The sequence below is a fragment of the Marmota flaviventris genome, chromosome 3 (assembly GCF_047511675.1).
Source record: "Marmota flaviventris isolate mMarFla1 chromosome 3, mMarFla1.hap1, whole genome shotgun sequence".
Classification (NCBI taxonomy): Eukaryota; Metazoa; Chordata; class Mammalia; order Rodentia; family Sciuridae; genus Marmota; species Marmota flaviventris.
In genome coordinates this window covers 10,528,699-10,548,510 of record NC_092500.1, presented here as the reverse complement: position 1 = coordinate 10,548,510, position 19,812 = coordinate 10,528,699, and the positions used below count along the sequence as shown (strand labels likewise).

General features: G+C 58.2%; 2 protein-coding genes across 4 annotated transcripts in view; one reads left to right on the top strand and one right to left on the bottom strand.

Annotated features, from left to right (window-relative positions):
* Lgals2 (galectin 2) overlaps positions 1–1,780 on the bottom strand; it is a 25,193-nt gene extending 23,413 nt beyond the window's left edge. The window contains exon 1 of one of the 2 annotated variants that reach the window (XM_071609502.1): positions 1,416–1,780. In XM_071609502.1, the coding sequence (XP_071465603.1) occupies positions 1,416–1,499 (84 nt within the window). In that variant the 5' untranslated portion in view covers positions 1,500–1,780. The remainder of the gene's footprint in view (positions 1–1,415) is intronic. The other variant, XM_071609504.1, reaches the window with a different exon arrangement.
* Positions 469–19,812, top strand: Gga1 (golgi associated, gamma adaptin ear containing, ARF binding protein 1). Of its 2 annotated transcripts, none has more exons than XM_027935544.2 (17): positions 469–849; positions 4,792–4,876; positions 6,598–6,673; positions 7,142–7,240; positions 8,156–8,279; positions 8,872–8,972; positions 9,608–9,688; positions 11,598–11,738; positions 11,816–11,897; positions 13,011–13,118; positions 13,984–14,136; positions 16,625–16,689; positions 17,029–17,201; positions 17,585–17,772; positions 18,401–18,570; positions 18,752–18,862; positions 18,947–19,812. In XM_027935544.2, the coding sequence occupies exons 1-17, from the start codon at positions 807–809 to the stop codon at positions 19,055–19,057; spliced, it is 1,911 nt and encodes a 636-aa protein (XP_027791345.1). In that variant the 5' UTR covers positions 469–806; the 3' UTR covers positions 19,058–19,812. The 2 variants fall into 2 exon arrangements, with proteins under 2 accessions (XP_027791345.1, XP_071465601.1); XM_071609500.1 differs by lacking the exon at positions 469–849 and adding an exon at positions 2,167–2,185.

Genomic DNA, 19,812 nt, shown 5'->3' with positions numbered 1-19,812 from the left:
GCGCGTGACAAATATCTGGCCCTATCTTTCTCCTCCAATGCCTATCACGGAACAAAACAAATGCAGTGAGTTCATTAAACGTTGGCAAGCTGAATGCAAGAGGCAGGACAAGGGATCAAGCTGTCACCGGGACCTCTGGCAAACCACCTGGCTCTCGGGTTTGCTGTGAGGAGTAATGGACTAATGTGTGTGTGTGTGTGTGTGTGTATGTACATATATACATAAACACAATATACATACACACACACACACACACACTTATGCTTATTGTGCTTAGAGCAATGCCTGGAATACCGTAAGCAGTTACTTTCGTCATTTTCACAGCGGCCAATATGGGTTATTGCCCTTTTAAGGCTACCCTCCCAACTTCACGTCTAAACGGAAGTACCCCTAGGGCTCCGGAAGTGACCTCAGAGCCCCTCAGAAACATGGCCCCGGAGCGCCCTTCCGGAAGCGGTCACAAGTAGCTCCGTGACGCAGAACGAGTTAGAGCGTCCCGTAGGGTTTCCATGGTGTTGCCCTCAGCACCCTGTCTCTCCGCTTCCTCTCCCGCCTGAACACCGGGAACGGGAAGGCAGGCGGCGGGTCCTTCCCAGCACCGCCTCCCCGTCTGGGGGAGGGGTTGGACGAGCGGGTGACGCTCTGGGCGAGCTCGTTCGCCTCTCTATGGTGCCCAGCTCTCCTGCGCGCCGCTCCAGCGCGTTGGAGCGGACGCTGCCCCTTTAATCGACAGAGGGCGGTGCCGAGGAGGTCCCGCGAGAGCTGCGGGGGGCGGGGGGCGGTGCCGAGCCGGGGGCCCGTGGCGGATGGAGCCAGCGATGGAGCCGGAGACTCTGGAGGCGCGAATCAGTGAGTGTCCGGGAGGGGCGCGGGCCGGACCGGAACCGGAACCGGGGGCGCGAGGCAGGCCCCTTCCCGGCGGGGGCGGGGTACGCGGCGCCCCCTCCTCACGCCCCGCCCCCGGCTCGGGAGGGGCGGTGTCCCGAGTCGGCCCCTCCGACCCTGACCTGCGGGAAGACCCCGCGGGCTGCGCCGCCGCGCGGTGGCAGCGGGCACCGCCCACCCACCCATGCCGGGGCCTGGACCCCGGGCCGGGAGTGAGCTGCGCCCGAACCCCCGGGACGGAGGGCAGCCTTCAGCCCCCTCAGGCCCGGGCTGCTCCGCCGAAGAGCAGGCCCCCGAGTCTTCGCTTGGGCCCAGGGAGGGAGCGAACGAGCGGTCCCCAGGGCTGCATCTCAGACCCCGAAAGGACGCACCCTTCTCAGGCCCCTTTCTCTCTAGGGCCCTGGGTGGAGCGGTACCCTCCTGTCCATCCTGGATCTTGCAACTACTCTCAGATTTGCTCTTTCCCCGTCCAGACGGGGACAGTCAGGATTCCCCCGCGGTCCCCACCGTGAGGAACCCCCAAGACCTACATGCTTGGAGGGTCCGGTCCCAGGCTCCATAAGTAAATCCAAGTTCGCTGTCACTACCCCCAGCCCGGTCTTCTTACTCTGCATCTCCGTCCACGATTGCTTTTCCAGCTCTTGCCGAGCTTCCTCCAAAGGCCTCTGCACCTTTTCCCAGTCTGTCCCCAGAGACAGCGTCCTGTTCAGGCTTCTGAACCCCCACGCCCTCCAGCTGAGCTGCCTGTCCTGCAATGCTGAGGATCCTCAGCCCTCACTATCCCCTTCCTAGACTCTGCCCTCCGAAAGCCATGATTTGCTTCTCACTGGTCTAGTGACAGCTCTCTTCCAAGGTTTTTCCTCCTTTGACCCCTTGACTGGGCCAGGTCTGCAGGGAAGCCTCTTGGGCCCGGACATACCAGGGAGCTTTACAGGGTGGTTTGGGGTCGTGACCAGCCCCTTTTAAGCCATTCTTGAGCAGAGTTGAACTCTGAGTTGGCCTTGGAACCACTCCATCCCCAGGGATGTGTCAATCAGTCTGGCCAGTGTGGGGATTGTGGTGGGTAAAAAGGAGGCACTCAGAGACCATTGACTGTTCCAGAATGCTACAAGTGTCCAGGTCTCAGCAGCAACTCGGAGGGTTGGGTTGGGCCCTGGTTGACTGATTTCAGGCTGATTGCAAACTTTTTAAGTTCTTATTTAAAGTATTTATTTTATAGTTGTAGTTGTCAATACCTTTATTTTATTTCTTTATTTTTATGTGGTGCTGAGGATCGAACCCAGGGCCTCGCACGTGCTAGGTGAGCGCTCTACCACTGAGCCACCACCCCAGCCCCAAGACAGTTTTTAAGTCTGAGTGATGCACAACAGTCTCAGGTGTAGCTCAGGGGTAGAGCCTGGCCTGGCATGCACCGTCCCTGCATGGTGGGTTGGGGGCTCAGCTGGAGGGACAGATTTAGCAACAGTGGGAATTTTCAGAGAGGCCAGAGTCCAGAAACAGGCAGAAGTTGGGGACACCTGGGTTTGACTAGTTCTGGATAAATTAGGGCTGAGATTGTTTTCTCTTTTTCTTTCCCTTTGAATCCTAGCAAAATTTTGGAGCTTTTCCTTAGTGGCGGTTGGAGGTAGATGATGATATTGTCACCACTTTGGAGTGACAGGGTGGAGTTGCACCCTGTTGTGAAACCCACCCTCCCTCCCTCCTCTCCCAAGGCGCTCTCCCCTGCTGCCTGCCAAGGAAGGTCTTGCCCAGATAGAGTTGAGAGGGCCAGGGCAGTGGGTCAGGTTTTCTTGGACTTTAAGCCCCATGAAGGGGAGAGCCGGTGGCCTGTAAGACCCACGCTTCCTCCACAAGTTGTTTCCAGAATCAGTGATAGTGTCCTTATTCCGGCTCACATGTCCTTGACACTTGAGACTTCCTATTTTGCCCACCCCACCCCCAGCTGAATGTCATCAAGTGGACAGGGCCTCCCTCCCAAGTCTTTCTTTCTGACTGGTGTTCCCCAGCCTTTGGCCATGTTGGGGGCCTGGGAGGGGGAGTATGTAGGGGAGGGCATATTCCTGGTATTTCCAGGGGTTCAGCAAGGTCTTCTGTTCCTTTAAGGGAATGGGAGGTCCTACTGGGCTCCTGAGACAGAAACTTAGACCTAGGAAGAAAATGCTTCACTTGATTCAGCCCATCTTCTCTGAGCAGTCCCAGGGAATGGCCACCCCCAGCGTCTTCTACGCCACCTTTTGCTCTTTGCTTTGTATTACCTTGCAACAGACAGTATGCAGTATCCTGTGTTTGTCTATTAGTCTTAGCATTGTGTTCCTCTTGCTGGGCCATTGGCCGCAGGAGGCAGGCGTTTGATCTTGTTTGCTGCAGTAGGCGCAGCACCCCAGGCTTACTGAATAGATATGCCCTGAGTGGATGGCTCTCAGGCACTGGGACCCCAGGCTCTGGCCCCCTGCCACAGCATAGGGCCCCGGGACAGGCACCACATGCTGGGTCCCCAACTTCCTCCTCTATAGATCCTTCTGTGTCCCACCTCCTGGGCTCTGTTCCCTCCACACCCAGCTCAGTGTCCAGATGTGGGCAGAACTGGCTGGGAACAGGTGAAGCTCAGAGACGGGCTGTGAGGAGCGAGGGTCCCCCTCCGTCTCCCCAGGGCCTTGCCATGCACAAAGCGTTTTGTCATCTGAAATTAGTCCCTGTTTCTTTTCTTTTTTTTTTTTTTTTTAAAGAGAGTGTGAGAGAGAGAGGGAGAAGAGAGAGAGAGAGAATTTTTCAATATTTATTTTCTAGTTTTCGGCGGACACAACATCTTTGTTTGTATGTGGTGCTGAGGATCGAACCCGGGCCGCACGCATGCCAGGCGAGCGCGCTACCGCTTGAGCCACATCCCCAGCCCTAGTCCCTGTTTCATTCTGACTTTACAAGTGGGGAGTTGGAGGTCCAGGGAAGTTATGACCTACTTTGTTTCTTAAACAATGTTGGGGTCAAGGGACAAGTGTCTGGTCTTAATTCCCATCCCCTTTCTGTAGATGACCTCACCCCCATGTGCTCACAGCTGACCCCTCATTCATGGTGCATTTTCCACTGGCTGAGGGGAGAGGGGTGTACACAGCGGCTGTGACACGGGATGATAGCAGGCTTGGGTCTGCAATTCAGAGGACACAGACAAAGAACTCACCCCACACTGCTACCTGGGCAGTGGAGAGCTCAGGAGGACTGCCTGGAGGAGGTGGCGCTGAGCCACACCCCAGAGAAGGGCCAGCATGACAACAAAACCCGCTTTCCTTTCCAAGGGCCTCACACCCTCCTGTGCTCAGCTCTGTGCGTCTTCTGACTGTGAACTGGTCACAGGCCGGCCCCCAGCTCGGGTGACTCCTTCCAGTCCCTGCTGAGTGCTTCATCTTCCAGGCAGCTTCCCCTGTGCCCCGAATGCCCTGCCTCCTCATCTGGGCCCATGGCTCCTTTGCCTCCCTCTGTCAGTGACAGAACCTAGCTTCTCTTGGCCCACTGCCTGGCCACACAGCTCCTTGAGAGTGGGACCGTGGCTTCCCCGCCTCTTACTTCTGGATCTTTTCTGAGCATAAATTCCAGAAGCAGAATCAGCAGAGCTGAAGTTGGTGTGGCAGGGGTACAACTGTAAGGAAGAGGAGATAGGAGGAGGAAAGTGGCCCTGGGCAGAGCCTCCAAGAGTGGGGCCCAGTGGTGGGAAGCTGAGTGGGGGCCTGCCCAGGTCCTTACCTGTTCACCTACCCGACTGGAGCTTGGAGCGCGGGCGCACAGGTCTTGGGACTCTCTGGGCAGGAAGTGAAGCGAGGCCACTGCTGTGTGCTTGTCCCTCCTGCTCCCAGCATGGGGTTGGGGAGCAGGGCTACTCTGCCTGGCTACTCTGACGCTCCTCTCCTCCTGCAGACAGAGCCACAAACCCCCTGAACAAGGAGCTGAACTGGGCCAGCATCAACGGCTTCTGTGAGCAGCTCAACGAGGACTTTGAGGGGTAGGTGGCCCTCTCTTACATACTCCTCAGAACACTCTGTACTTGCAGCGTGCACCTGCCTGGCCATGGGTGAAAGGACCTGCCTCCTCACTGGATGGAGCACTTCCCAGTTAGCAACAGTAGTGGGCCTTTGAGCCCAGGGCTACTTGTGTGTCGTTCTGAGTTGTGCCTCGTGGGGCCCATGTTATAGGTTAAGACCCTGAGGCTCAGGGGATGAGCAGTTGGCCCCAAGATCTGATCGGGAGGCAAGGGCACTGGGCCTCCCCCCCCCCCCCCCCCCCCCCGCTGGTGGAGGGCCACATGCTCCCCAGCAGACTTTTTGCTCAAGGAAGAACCATACCCACCTCGTAGAGCCACCTGGCGTGCCTGTCAGGACACACATTCTTGGGCTGCCTGAGTTTAGCTGTTGGCAGGGGCTGAGGGGTGGGCATTCTTTTTTGTGGTACTGGGGATTAAGACCAGGAACCCTTTACCACTGAGCTATATCCCCAGGCTTTTGAAAAATTTCGTTTTGACAACAGGATTTTGCTAAGTTACTGAGGCTGGCCTTAAATGTGGGATCCTCAGCCGAGCGTGGTGGCCCATGCCTGTAATCCCAGTGGCTTAGGAGGCTGAGGCAGGAGGATCCCGAGTTCAAAGCCATCCTCAGCAAAAGCAAGGTGCTAAGCAACTCAGTGAGGCCCTGTCCCCAAATAAAATACAAAATAGGGCTGGGGGTATGGCTCAGTAGCTGGGTGCCCCCAAGTTCAATCCCCAGGACCCGCCCCCCACAAAAAAAGTGTGGGATCCTCCTGCACCTCAGCCTCCTGAGTCAGTGGGGCTCTAGCTGGAAATGTGTGTCCCTACAGGCTCCTCTGGGGGGCTGAGACAGGGACACAGCCCTGTGTGCTTCTTCTCTGCCCCACTTTCACCAGGGCCAGGGCTGCCTGGGGGCAAATCCCACCCTCTCTCTGCTGAGTGACCTCTGAGCTCAGTTTCTTCAGCTGTCAGGTGGGAATGATGGTGCTGCCCACCTGGGGGGTGCCGAAGGCTCCCTGGCCACCTCATGAGGCTCAGGTGGGAAAGCGCATGAGGCGCTCTGTGTCACCAGTGCTCAGCAAATACTACCTGCACTGACTCCAGCAGTCATCTTTTGTGATCTGGTTGACATTGTCACCTCCTCCACCATGAAGCTGCTCTGATTTTCCCGGCAGGAAGTCCCCTGCCATCTTGAGTCCCCAGGGAACTGCGCCTGTCACTCCTGGCACATCATTCATGGGTCACTCCCTGATGGGTCCTGAGAAGGCTCTGCTCCTCTGTCCAGGCTTGTCTCTGCAGCAAGCAGGGGACAAGACCAATTGTATTTTTTTTTTTTAAGAGAGAGAGAGAGAGAGTATTTTAATATTTATTTTTTAGTTCTCTGCAGACACAACATCTTTGTTTGTATGTGGTGCTGAGGATCGAACCTGGGCCGCACGCATGCCAGGCGAGCGCGCTACCACTTGAGCCACATCCCCAGCCCACCAATTGTATTTCTTAAAACCAGCCAAAGGCTCAGCTTGCTTTAGGGCCTGCCTGGCCCTGCCCTGCCACCACCCAGCTCCCCGTCTGATCCAGAGTGGGCCTTTGCGTATCCCTGCAGAAGCCACAAAGTGCTGAACTCCTAGCGGGCTGCCCTTTCCCTCCGCTGGGGTGACTGGACTTTATGGCAACCCTGGCTCTGTGTTGTTTCTCCCACCCAGGCCTCCACTTGCCACCCGGCTGCTGGCCCACAAGATCCAGTCCCCACAAGAGTGGGAGGCCATCCAGGCCCTGACGGTGAGAAGGGGACAGAGGGTACCGTCTGTCCCCAGCCAGGTGATGGCACCAGGGAAGGCCAGACTGAGGGTCCATCGGCTCTACTTAAGAGTTCAGGGGAGTTGTAGGTGGGGGAGAGGAAGCTTTTTTTTTTTATTTTAATAATTATGTATTTAATATGTGTGAGGTTTAATCCTGATTTCACAGATGTAGTTTAGAATAGTGCCAAAATAGATAATGCCAACTTAAGTTTTAACAAAGAAAAAAATTAGCAAAATTGTGTCCAAGTGATGCTGGGTGAAGGGGGTCACTGCAGTGCTGCAGGTGGGGTGACCGGTCACTGTACAGCCCCTGGCCACATCCCTAGCCGGTCTGACAGTCAGACGCCTCTGAGCCACAGAATCTTGGTCTTCACGAGTGCTCACCCTGGACTCATGGGGAGTGTGGGAGACACCGCCTCCTCTGGGCCCTCACCCCCCTCCCGCCCAGGTGCTGGAGACCTGCATGAAGAGCTGCGGCAAGAGGTTCCACGATGAGGTGGGCAAGTTCCGCTTCCTGAACGAGCTCATCAAAGTCGTGTCTCCCAAGGTGGGTGCCCCAGCCTGAGCTACACATGCTGTGTCAGACAAGGGCCACAGAAGGAGGACGCCCAGACAGGCCCCCCGGCAAACCCCTCAGCCCCTGTGGGAACTTGTACCCAGTAGAGGCACAGATTCTTTCTCACGGCCCCTCCCATCCGAGTCCAGTAGCTTGGAGCATCTGAGAACACTTTCGGCTGACCGAAGGCAGGCAGCTGTGGAGCTGCTCGGTCCTCAGGGAGGGCTGGTCCCAAGGAATGGCTTGTCCTGTTCAGGCTGCCCTGGCCTCGAGATTACTCCCAGGTGCAAGCCTGGCCATGGCACCCTACGTGGCCTCTGACACACGTCAGCTTCTGGCCTTTTGCCTGAGGAGTCCTCCCCCACAGGTCATGGACATGTTCAGTGGGGTGAGCGCCCACCTGCTTTACCATTCCTTGCTCAGACCCATCCTTTGATCAGAGCTGCTATATAATGCGGGTGGTCCCCACCCTCCTCCCACAAGACGGCTCTGGAGGTAGAGCCCCTCTGCCAGCCTGTTTGCTGTTGGAACTTGTTTGCGGGGCCCAGGGCCTAGAGTGCCACACTGCTGCTTCCTGGTCAGCCTGGGAGTGTCTGGCTCCTCCTCCTTGAGATCTCAAGGTTAAGTCATCCATGAGCTGTGAGCAGGCCCTGGGCTCTGGTTTTCCTGCGTTGGCTCTCCAGCCACGCCTCTGTGGGGGAAACTGAGTCACAGGGAGCTGACACATCCAGTAGGTGGCAGAGCTGGGAGGTGAGATCAGTCTGCACCAGCCTAGTGTGGCAAGGGTGTGAGGACCCCAGAGTCCAAAGGCTCCCGAGGGAGTCCTGGGAGGCAGCTGGTCCAGGTTGGGCTTGCAGTGAAGGGGGCCAGGCAGTGTCAAAGCATCCCCTCCTCATGTCCTTTAAGTACCTGGGCTCCAGGACGTCAGAGAAGGTGAAGAACAAGATCTTGGAGCTGCTCTACAGCTGGACGGTCGGCCTGCCCGAGGAAGTGAAGATCGCAGAGGCCTACCAGATGCTGAAGAAGCAGGGTGAGGCACCCAGAGAGTGTGGGGACCAGCAGCCCTCCCCCTCCAGCAGTTTCAGGGGCTTCTGGGCCTGCAAGATTGGAAACTTTACTTTCTCAAAAACATAAAGCCAGCACATGCAGTGGCACACGCCTATAACCCCAGTGGCTCGGAGGCTGAGACATGAGGATTGTAAATTCAAAGTCAGCCTCAGCAATTTAGCAAAGCCCTAAGCAATTTAGCAAGAACCTGTCTCAAAAAAAAAAAATTAAAAGGATGTGGCTCAGTGGTTAAGCACCCATGGGTTCAATTTCTGGTACCAAAAAAAAAAAAAAAAACAGTGGGACCTTTCTGTGGCTTTTCTGGAGCACAGCTGGGTGGAGAAAAGGTAGCGTTGGGTCAGGCTTCTCCTCAGAGAGTGGCCTTAAACAATGGATGGCCAAACCCTCTTTTTTTGCTGTTCAGTATGGTAGGTCCGGGGTAGACCCCAGCCCCCCAAAGTCAAGAACCAGTGTGCTAGAGAGACCAGCTTTGGCCTTCTGTCTTGTACCTTCCCATCTCGCCCTGCCCTGGGGGCTGGGATCTGCTGACAGCCTTCTGACTCCATCTACCCCAGGGATTGTGAAGTCGGACCCCAAGCTTCCCGAGGATGCCATCTTTCCCCTCCCCCCTCCACGGCCCAAGAATGTGATCTTCGAAGACGAGGAGAAGTCCAAGGTGAGACTGCAGGGAGAATCATGTGGCACCTGGCTGGTTTGGGTCAGTGATTTCTGTCTCCTGGCTGCCTAGGCCTTGGCCTTTGGAGCAGAGGCTTCTGCTGAGCATAGTCACTATAGAGGGTGACAGGCACTGCGTGTTGACTACTTCCCATACAGTGTCCCTGCATTTGATAAACACAGGAGTTGTCCTTGGGATTGGTTTGAGGAGTTTACATATATTTAAACCTTTTATTAACACTTTATTAGCTTTTTGTTAAAGAAGCATGCACTTGTGGATAAGAAATTTAGCAGCAGAGGAAGAATATTAAGCCAAGGACTGTAACATGGAGGTGGGAGTCAACGCTGCTCTCTCCCCAGCCCCAGAGGCCACCACTGTTGAGTCTCCCACCTCCTCCTAGAAAGGTTCTCAGAAAGCCCAAGTAGCAGAAGGAGCGCTGTCTGTTGAGGACCTGCCTCTGCCAGGCTCTGTGTGCAGGGCCTCAGTAGTCTTTATGGCCACCCATCAGGTATCGGTCAGTCCTCAGCATCTCAGAGAGCTTTAGCCACTTGCCCAGGTCCCACACCGGGAGACAGGGAGCTGGACTGTGGCCCTCGGCCTAGTGTGGCCTCACAGTTACATGCCTGTCTCCTCAGATGCTGGCCCGCCTGCTGAAGAGCTCCCACCCCGAGGACCTCCGGGCAGCCAACAAGCTCATCAAGGAGATGGTGCAGGAGGTGACAGCTGGGCCCAGAGCCCAGGGAGGAGCCACGGTGGGAGGGTGGAGCTGGGCCACTGAACTGGGACTGTGTGTGCACAGACAGGGGACCTGCAGTGACCCAGCTAGAGGGTTGTCTCGGCAAAGGGCTGTCACTAGGGGCCCAACATGTGGAAGGAAGAATTTCCCCATGGTTCAACACAACCTGCCCTGGACGGACTTCTACAAAACCGGTGCCCGTTCCAAAAACATCAGAAATTATTGAGAGCTGGGGGTGTGGCTCAGTGGTAGAGGGCTTGCCTGGCCTGTGTGAGTAACTGGGTTCAACTCTCAGCACCACATATAAGTAAATAAATAACATAAAGGTCCATCGACAACTAAAAAAAAAAAAGGTTAAGGGTCAGCCTGGTGTGGTGGTGTGTCATTATAATCCAGCTACTCAAGAGGATGACAAGTTCTGGGCCAACTGAGGCAATTCAGAGAAACCGTATCTCAAAACAAAAAAATTTAAAGAGGGCCGGGATGTAACTCAGTTAGGTCCCTTGCCTAACATTCTCGAGACCCTGGATTCAATCCCCAGTATCACCAAAAAAAAAAGTGAAGGGCTCTGAGGCAGACTCCGCTGGGGCAGGAGGAGGCGACTCTGTCCCCCCGGGTCTACAGCGCTCATCCAGCTGCAGCCCCCCGTGACTGGATCACCAGATCACCAGAAAATCCTGAAATCTGGGTTTTCTTTTTTTTAGTGCACTGTAGTTACACATAATAGTGGGGTTCACTTTTTCGTATCCTCAGTGCACATAACAGTTTTCTCCATTTCAGCCCCCATTGTTAACTCCCTTTCTCCCCTTCTCCCTCCCCCAGAACCCTGGATGTTCGCATGAAGTCTCCCACTTCCCCACTGATAGCAGCCACTTCACAGTTAATTTTTTAAGTTTGGTCGCCACAGAAGCTGCTGGTTCCTTCTTCCTGGGAAGGGAGTCTGGTCTGGGCAGGTGGCCAGGCTTAAGCTCAGGTCTTAGATGGATTCTGCCAAGGGATCCTCTGGGGACCCTGCACAGGCTCTGGAGAGTGTGTGCCCAGAGGCTCAGAGGGCAGGCCCTCGGGTCATCTTGAAGGACTGAGCCGTGTGTCCACCTTTGCCCTGCAAGGGAGGTACTTGCCCAGTCAGCAGGCAGCTTGCTTCCTGCACTAGCTCTGGTTTTGTTTCTGTTTTTTCCTTTTTTCAGTGGGGGGTGTTATTGGGGATTGAACCCAGGGGTGCTCCTCCACTGAGCTACGTCTCGGCTCTTTTTATTTTATTGTGAGACAGAGTCTCACCAAGTTGCTGAGACTGGCCTTAAACTTGCCTTCCTCCTGCCTCAGCCTCCCAAGTAACTGAGATTAGAGGTGTGTGCCACTGTGCCCAGCTCTGCAGCCACCCTTAAAGGCCAAGAGCTCTGCAAACTCGGCACCACCCACTGACACTGGGAAGGGCACTGCACTCACTTCTAGGTTGGTTCGGTGACCGTGACTGACCCCCTTCACTGTCAAGTACAGGAACCTGGTTTCAAGAAACAAACACAAGGAGGGGCGGGGTTGCTTGGAACCACAGGTGTGGCTCTGAGGCCCTGGTCCTTCAGGAGCACCTGGTGAGAGCATGGGACACTGGATTCCTGGGCTCTCTCTGGAGACTCTGATGAGTTTGTGCAGAGACCTGGGCCCAGGGGGCGCTGTCAGAAGGGAAGGAAGTGACTGCAGGGGGCTTCCTGGGCCACAGCACCCTGTCCCGAGTGTTGGGTTCTGTAAGGTGTAGCAGGCCCCACCTGGAGCAGATGGCACGCTAGCCACCCCTCTGCCAGACTCCAGTGCCCACTTTCTGGGGTGGGCTGGGCAGTGCCTGGCTCCCACTGGGCCTGACAGGCTTTCGGGGTGTTGCTGCTGCTTCCCAGGACCAAAAGCGGATGGAGAAGATCTCCAAGCGGGTGAATGCCATCGAGGAGGTGAACAACAACGTGAAACTCCTGACGGAGATGGTGATGAGCCACAGCCAGGGCGGCACGGCATCCGGCAGCAGCGAGGACCTCATGAAGGTATGTCCGCCCTTCCCTACTCCCAGACTTTTCCAAAGCCCATGTCCACCCTGACACCCCTACCCTGCTGTCCCCAGGAGCTGTACCAGCGCTGTGAGCGGATGCGGCCCACACTCTTTCGACTGGCCAGTGACACAGAAGACAATGATGAGGCCCTAGGTGAGCCTGGGGTCAGGTGCAGCCCCATCCCTGAGCCTCTTGCCCGACCTTGTCCAGGTCCTGCCAGACAAGGGCAGCTGGAAGCAGCCGCCACCAGGGGGCCTCCTCCTCCATCCTGACTGTGGTGTCTCCACTTTGAGGAAGGAGGAAGCAGAGAACAGGGCTACTGCCGGTGTCCTTAAGAGACCCTGTGAGCTAGGCCCCTCACAGACATCTCATTTACTGCCCACAAGCTGCACATTGTCTCCTTTTCACAGCTGGGCTCAGCGAGGGAGAGACGAGCCCCGGCCACAGAGCAGAACACGGCGGAGCCAGGGTAGACAGTCCCGCTGCTGAGATTGAGCTGGAAACTCAGAGTGAATCTTGAAGCCCTATCAGTTATAGAACTGAGCCTGGTGGCCCCTGCAGGGCCACACAGTAGTTTCCTTTCCTTGTCCTCTGCGTGCATATCAGCCAGAGCCCCTGGGCAGTGGTCGGGTGGTGTTTCCCCCTCTGGTGCTATGGCACAGCCCCCGGAGCGCCTGTCTCGCCAGGCACCTGGCTTCTCCCATGAGGATCCTCAATGCCCAGGTTGCTTTAGCTCTGGCGCCCAAAGAGGCCATAGTGTGAGGACCTCGTCTGTCCCAGGCACTCCGGCCCTTGGGGTACAGCCATGTGGAAGTTGCCCAGAGTCTGCTCGAGGCGCTGTGGCCTAATGAAGGGAAGCAGTGATGGCCAGGCCACACGCCCAGCTTGTCACGCAGCTTGTCAGGCAGTGGTGGCTGCTTGGAGGAAGGAGGCAGGAGGCAAGGGGTGGGGTAGGGAAGGACCCCTGAGGTGCCTCTGGGGGAAGACCTGAAGGCAATAGGGCCAAGGCCACCGAGGCCTGAGGCGTCCCACGCAGAGCCAGTGTGGACACCTGGAGGTAGGAGTGTTCCTGGGATGCTCAGGCAGCAGGCAGCGTGGAGGGCGCCTGAGGTGGGGTGCGAGGCGGAGAGAGCAGGGGCCTGGGGCTAGTAGTCGAGACAGGACCGCGACCCCACTGCCTGGGGCTGGGGGGCTGTGAGTGCTCCCCTCTCCCACCCGAGGCCCCCCGTTCCTTTAGCCCGGCATCTCCCCTCCTGCCTTTTCCAGCGGAAATCCTGCAGGCCAACGACAGCCTCACCCAGGTGATCAGCCTGTACAAGCAGCTGGTGCGGGGCGAGGAGGTCAACGGCGATGCGGCCGCCGGCCCCATCCCTGGTGAGGAGGTGGCAGGAGAGCTGGGAAGGGACCCTGCAGGCTGCAGGACAGAGTGGAAGGAGGCACACTGGTCCCAGAGCTGTTGACATGACTGCCAAGGTGACCCTGGCCCCTTAAGATGGGAAGCCCCAGGGGAGAAGCCTGGACCACGTCTGTGCGAGGCTGCAGCTGGGGGGGACCTCGGGAGGGAGCGGGCATTGGGCGGGAACAGACAGGAGAAGGAGGCCTTTCTTCCACTTGGTGAATCAGGCACCTGCTCTGTGGGCTGGCTGACACCCCCAAGGCCTGATTTAACCACAGAAAGCAGGAGGGAGGATCAGGCATGAGAAGACAACGGACTCAGCTCACACCAGGGTGAAACCGCAGCCTGGGATGGTGCAGGACTGGAGTTGGCCCTGTTGGGCGGCAGGGGCACCACAGAAGCGCCAGAGTGCCAGCAGGGCTCAGGGGTGGGGAGCGGTGCCATGGGAGAAAAGGAAACACGGGCACATCCTGCCGAGTGAGCTTTTGTTAGTGACCAGTCACACATTCAGTGGTGGTCCCATAAGATTGTGTCACCTTATGACATCGTAGCATTGTTTGCTACCTGGTTTACATGAGTACGCTCTGTGGTGTTCACACCAGTGATGATATCTCCCAGAACGCGTCCCTGTTGTTAAGTGAGGCGTGACTGAGTTCTAAACAGAAGTACACTGTGTGCTAAGGAGGGCCTGTGAGCTGATTCCAGCTGGGCTGGTGTGGCCATGGAGGGGCAGCAGGAAGCCATTCTGAAGGGTGGGAGGATGGGTGTCGCTAGCCTGCAGCCCCCACGCTCCAAGGGCCAAGCGTCCACCTAGGACTGGCCCAGCTCTCCTTTCCCACCCAGGGAGCACCTCGGCCCTGCTGGACCTGTCAGGCCTGGATCTCCCTCCCACGGGCACCACCTACCCAGCCATGCCCCCCCACCCCGCGGACCAGACCAGCCCTGAGCAGCTCAGCACCTCAGTTTCTCTGCTGGATGATGAGCTCATGTCTCTAGGTGAGGGTGGAGCCAGCCCTGGAGGAGGGAGGGGAGGCCCTGGCGGTGGGCATGCGCTGGAGCATGATGCCCAGGGCACACCTTGCAGCTCGCCAGGCACCAGCATTCTGCACTCCAGATGTGGATCTGGTGAGGCGTGAGGTGGGCGGAAGGCCCAGTTCATGGCTGAGGAAGCCAAGGTTCAGGGAAATTAGGAGTGAGGTCACACAGTCAAAGGGTGAGGCTGGCCAGCCTCAGGAGCCCTGATGAGCAGCCACACCCAGGCTCGGCCACCTGCAGGAAAGCTCAGGGACTTCCCTCCTCGGGAGCCAGGAGCTACGGGCACCCAAGGTGCTGTGTGACCCGTCTCAAGCCCCTCTGGGTGCAGCAGCCCCACCCGGGAGCCTGGAAGAGGCATGAATAACATTCTCCTCGTGATAGCCACTGAGGTCAAGAAAAGGGGTGCCAGGGCCCCATCAAGGAGTATGTGGGGGTATGTGGGGGTACGTGGGAAAGCCAAGGCTTGGAAGCTGAGAGCCACGCTGCATTTTCCTGAGCCAGTTCTTGAGTAGAAACTGAACCTGGAGCCAGGGCTGCAGCTCGGAGCACACGCTGGGCATGTGCTGGGTGCCATCCCAGCATCTTCTCTCACACACACGAAGCGACGGCTGCCTGGGTGGCAGGGTCTGCCTGGTGTTCTGGAGTGTTCCTGCAGCACAGCGCCCAGTGCCGCTTTGTGTCCCAGATAAGCCTCCGAGCACCCCGGGATGCAGGTGGGATGCAGGTGCCGCTCGGGTCCCTGTTGTGCAGATGATTCAGCAGGAAGGGCTCTGGGGGTGAAGTGGGCTCCACTGCTCTCCTTTGTTCCGTTTAAGAAAAGAGCAGTGACTTACAAAAACTTATGAGATAATAATGAGAAATTTAAAAAAAGAAAAGAGCACTGTGGTCTCCCCGCCAGCACCTGCCTAAGAGGCTGGCTATGACCCATCCAGAGCCCGGGGTGACCTGTGGCAAGGATGCTCATGCAGGTTGCTTTTGCCTGGCAGAGCTGGGCCAGGCAGCGGAGGACAGGGGAGCGATGACAGGACTCTGTCCCTGTGGCAGAGCAGCCTGCGCACGCGAGCAAGGTGTGCTGCTTGGCGTTTCCTGTCCCCCAGTGGCTTCCGCAGAGCTCTGTGCCTCCAGCTTCCTCTGGTTTCTTCTCAGAGGCAGAGTGTGGGAGCAGGAACCAGAAGTGCAGGCCGCTCACAGCCCAGCCCTGGGGACAGGAAGGGGAGTCTGGTCCTGATTGCTCCCTGGGGCAGGAGGGGTGGGTGGTGGTCAGGGCTCCTGTCTGTCAGGGCATTCTGGCCTGCTCAAGCGATCTCTCAGGTCTGAGAGCCACTGCTGTGGCCTCAGTTCAAAGGTGAGACCCAGGGAGGCCAAGTGACAGAGCTGCCTACAGACACCAGCAATCAAGTTCCCTGATCAAGTCTGGATTCTGTCACTTTTCCAACTGTGTGACCTGGGGCAGGTGACTTAACCCTTCATCCCTTAAAGAATTCACACCTACCTTTTAAGGTCATTTGAGGATTAAGCAAGACCCACTCTTTTTTTTTTTTTTTAATACCTTGAGACATGGTCTTGCTAAGTTGCTGAAGCTGACCTCAAACTTAAAATCTTCCTGCCTCATCCTCCCAAGTCACTGGAATGGCAGGTGTGTGCCAGCACTTCCAAAATGCCCACACTCTGGGCACAGCAGATGTCAACAGTGACACTGTTACCTCTGGTCTCAAAGGGCTGTACTAGCTGGAGACCCAACAGTCCCAGCTTCTTGGAGCCCTCTCCTCTGCCTGCCAGAGGGCACTTCTGTTTGGACCTACCTCACTCAGAAATTGCTGGAAGCAGGGTCATACATCTTTTCTAGATCAAACTCCAGAGTGAGCAAGGCTGGGGGTGTTCCAGGTGCAGGTCAGGCTAGTTAGTGACCTCCTGCTGACCAGCAGGCCAGTCCCTAGAGCCATCCAGAGGGCCCAGTGCTCCTGGACACCAGTCAGTTGGCCTTATTGATCTATGCCAGGGGACACATGGGGACACTGAGGCTTAGCCGCCACAGTGCTTGCTCAGGCTGCTCAGACGACATCCCTTGAATCAGCTATCAGGCAGGAGGACAGTGCTGACCCCTGCTTGCCTGGACCTGTGTGGTTAGGAGTCTCTTCCCCTCGCCACCACCCCAGCACCCCCCTCAGCCACCAGCTGAGGAACATAAGGGGAAGTCCTGACTTCTGTCCTTGAATCGGCTTCACAGTGGCCCTGCTGAGAAGAGAAGCACATGTGGCTACAAAATGGGCTTCTGGGACTTCACTATTTCTGTCCACCACTAGTTCCCTCTGAAAGTGCGGGTTTCTCCCTTCCGAGCCAAGCTTCTCAGAAACAGGGGGTTGGAGAACCCCAGATCAGCAGCCATGCCCAGGCCCCTCACCCCTGTGCACCCAGTCCAGCCACTTCTTTTCCTGTCCTCCTTCCTCAGGCCTGAGTGACCCCACACCCCCTACAGGCCCCAGCTTGGACGGTGCTGGATGGAACAGCTTCCAGGTAGGAGTGGCCTGGACAGCCCCACTTATCCCAGCCCCTGGGGCAGTGGGGCAGGGGGACAGGGAGGAGCAGCCTGAGGGTGACAGTGAAGGGACCTTGGGCTCCCTGGTGGCACACCCAGGGAAGAGAAAAGCAGTTTGTCCTGTCCTCGCTGTTGGCTACGTCACACCCAGGTCCTAGCCTTGGCTCTCCCTTGGGGCATTAGCCCAGTCTTGGAGTCCCTGGATGGTGACTTTGAAGTACCTGGAATGTGGAGTCCCCAGCCACTCAACCTCACGACAGGGCCGGGACCCTGTCCCCTCCTCAGGAGCCCCTCCAACCGCTTTCTTTGCCCCACAGTCCTCAGACGGTGCTGAGCCTCCAGCCCCTGCTTCAGCCCAGGTCCCCAGCACGGACATCCGGCCGCCAGGACAGATGCCCCTGCCGGCCAGCAGTGGCCTGGATGACCTGGACCTCCTGGGGAAGACCCTCCTGCAGCAGTCACTGCCCCCAGAGGCCCAGCAAGTGCGGTGGTGAGGGCTGCCTTGCCGACTCGGGAGGGAGCCTCCGTCCCCTCAGACCAGCCGCTTTGGGCCTGCACGGGCCCCGCAGGAAGGCTCGTCGTTCCCAGAGTGACCAAAGCAGGCTCAGTGAAGGTTCCAGAGTGGAGTTTATGGAGAGAATCTGTGCCCACTCACATGTCCCCAGAAGTCCCCAGCAACAGGAAGGACACAGAGCTAAAGTGGGCAGGTGGGGGGGGTGCCGGGGGAACAGGAGCTGGCCATTCTACTGGCGAGGTGACCGACGGCCAGAGAGAGAGTGATGTGTGGGGATGGGCCAGGAAGCCCAGCCTTTCCTAGTCCCCTGATCTCCTGACCACCAAAGAGTCACTTTTAACACACTGTTCCCCAATAAGGGAGAAGCAGCAGCCAGCCCCCCGGCTCACACTCCGGGACCTGCAGAATAAGAGCAGCTCACCCAGCCCCAGTGCCGCCAGCCTCCTCCACGCCGTGTCCCCAGAGCCCCCTGGGCCTCCACAGCAGCCCCTGCCCACTGAGCTCTCACTGGCCAACATCACTGTGCCCCTGGAGTCCATCAAACCCAGTGAGTGGGGCAGGGTGGGAGGGGGAGGCCGGGCCAGGTCAGTGGCTGCCCCCTGGGCCCTGCCTTGGCCGCCTCAGTGGGGAGCACTGAGCAAGCCTTTCCTCCTGGAGCCCAGAGCAGTTGCAAAGCTGCTGCGTGAGCCCAGGTCCTGCAGCCGGGGCTCCTGGGAGACAGACCCTGGCCCGGCTCCCCAGGAAGGCAGGAGTCGGGATACAAAGGTTTGGGCCCCAAGATCATGAAACCAAACTGTAATAAAAATGCAGGTCCAAGCCTGGGACCTGTCCCCCAGGAGCACTTGGAGGCCACTGCCCAGCACCAGGTCCTGAGAGGGCTAGCTGTCCTCTCATCCTGGCCGTCTCCATGAGCTCACTGTGACCCAGGGTATCACGCCCTCCATGTCCCTGTCTTACCAGTAGGAAGACAGCTCAGAGAAGGGGAGTAGCGGGGTCACAGTGAGTGTGTGACCCAAACTCGGCACAGCCCTTTGCCCCAGCTGGGAGCCACAGGGGCTCTGCTGCAGGGGCGTCCTGCCCCTGTCTGCGGACCAGGCGCACTGCTGCCCGGCGGAGGCAGGCTGGGTGAGGGGTTCGCTCGCTGGGGAGCCCATCGTCCCCCCTTCTCTCCACAGGCAGCATCTTGCCCGTGACCGTGTACGACCAGCATGGCTTCCGCGTCCTCTTCCACTTTGCCCGCGACCCGCTGCCTGGGCGAGCTGACGTGTTGGTGGTGGTGGTATCCATGCTCAGCACTGCCCCCCAGCCCATCCGCAACATCGTGTTCCAGTCAGCGGTGCCCAAGGTGACGCTGCAGGGCTGGGCTGGGGAGCCCGCTCCCTGAGGACAGGCAGGGACAAGGTCTCCCTTCTTTGCTGGGGTAAAAGGGAGCCAAAGGACAGAGTCCCTCAGCGGGGAGCTGGCCTGGTTCCTCGGGCCATGGGAGGTGACCGGGGCTAGCTGTGCCGTCTGCCCTCCTGCCACAGGTCATGAAGGTGAAGCTGCAGCCCCCCTCAGGGACGGAGCTGCCGGCGTTCAACCCCGTTGTCCACCCCTCAGCCATCACTCAGGTCCTGCTCCTCGCCAACCCCCAGAAGGTGAAGGGCCCAGCTGAGCCGGGCCGGGCTGTGGGCGGGGGCCACCTCTCCTCCCCTAACCCTCCGCCTTCGCCATCTGCCCAGGAGAAGGTCCGCCTGCGCTACAAGCTCATCTTCACCATGGGCGACCAGACCTACAGCGAGATGGGCGACGTGGACCAGTTCCCCCCGCCTGAGACCTGGGGCAGCCTCTAGAACAGAGGGGCTGGGGAGAGGAGAGGACAGGGGCCAGCGCTGTGCAGCCTGGGGAGAGGCTGTGGTGGCCTGGACACCCTCTGTTCTCCGTGGCCATGTGCCCCTGGCCTGGTGCTTCTCCCCCCACCCTGTGGCCCCAAGTGACTCTTCCCCTCCTGCTTTGCCTCCCCACCTGCTGAGCCAAACCCAGCGGGAGGTTGGGCCTGGGTTCGCACCACCAGGGTCCCCCAAAACTGGTGGGGTCCTGGAGCAGGGAGGGCTGCCCAGCCATGGAAGGACTTGGGTCTAAGGGAAGAAGCCTGGCCATCGGGCCCAGCCCTGACCCCAGCCCGGGTGGGGTCTTCCCCACCTGTCTCATGCCTTATGGGAAGGCCCAGCCATAAACGGGAGGTCAGGCTGGAGCTGGGGACCAGCCAGGCCTCCTCATAGGAACCCAGTGACTGGGGGACACCCATGCCCCCACTGTTTGCACTCTGCTGTGTGGTTTGGCTCCTTTGCTTTTCTTTCGGAGTAGCCGGTGGCTGCAGCCCAGGCCCTGCCTCCTGGGGGCCTCTCTTCACTGCGAGGTCTCTAGAGGGACTGTGGGAGCCCGGGGTGAGGCCGGAGGGTGGCCCAGGCAGGGCTCCCTGAGCTCTCGTTAGTCTGTGCTGGGCCTCCTGGGGCGCCTCACGCCTGGCCACCCATCTGCCCACGGTCAGCAGTGGCGGGGGCGGGGGCGCAAGTATTTATGAAAATAAAACGTCCTTGTTCCTGGA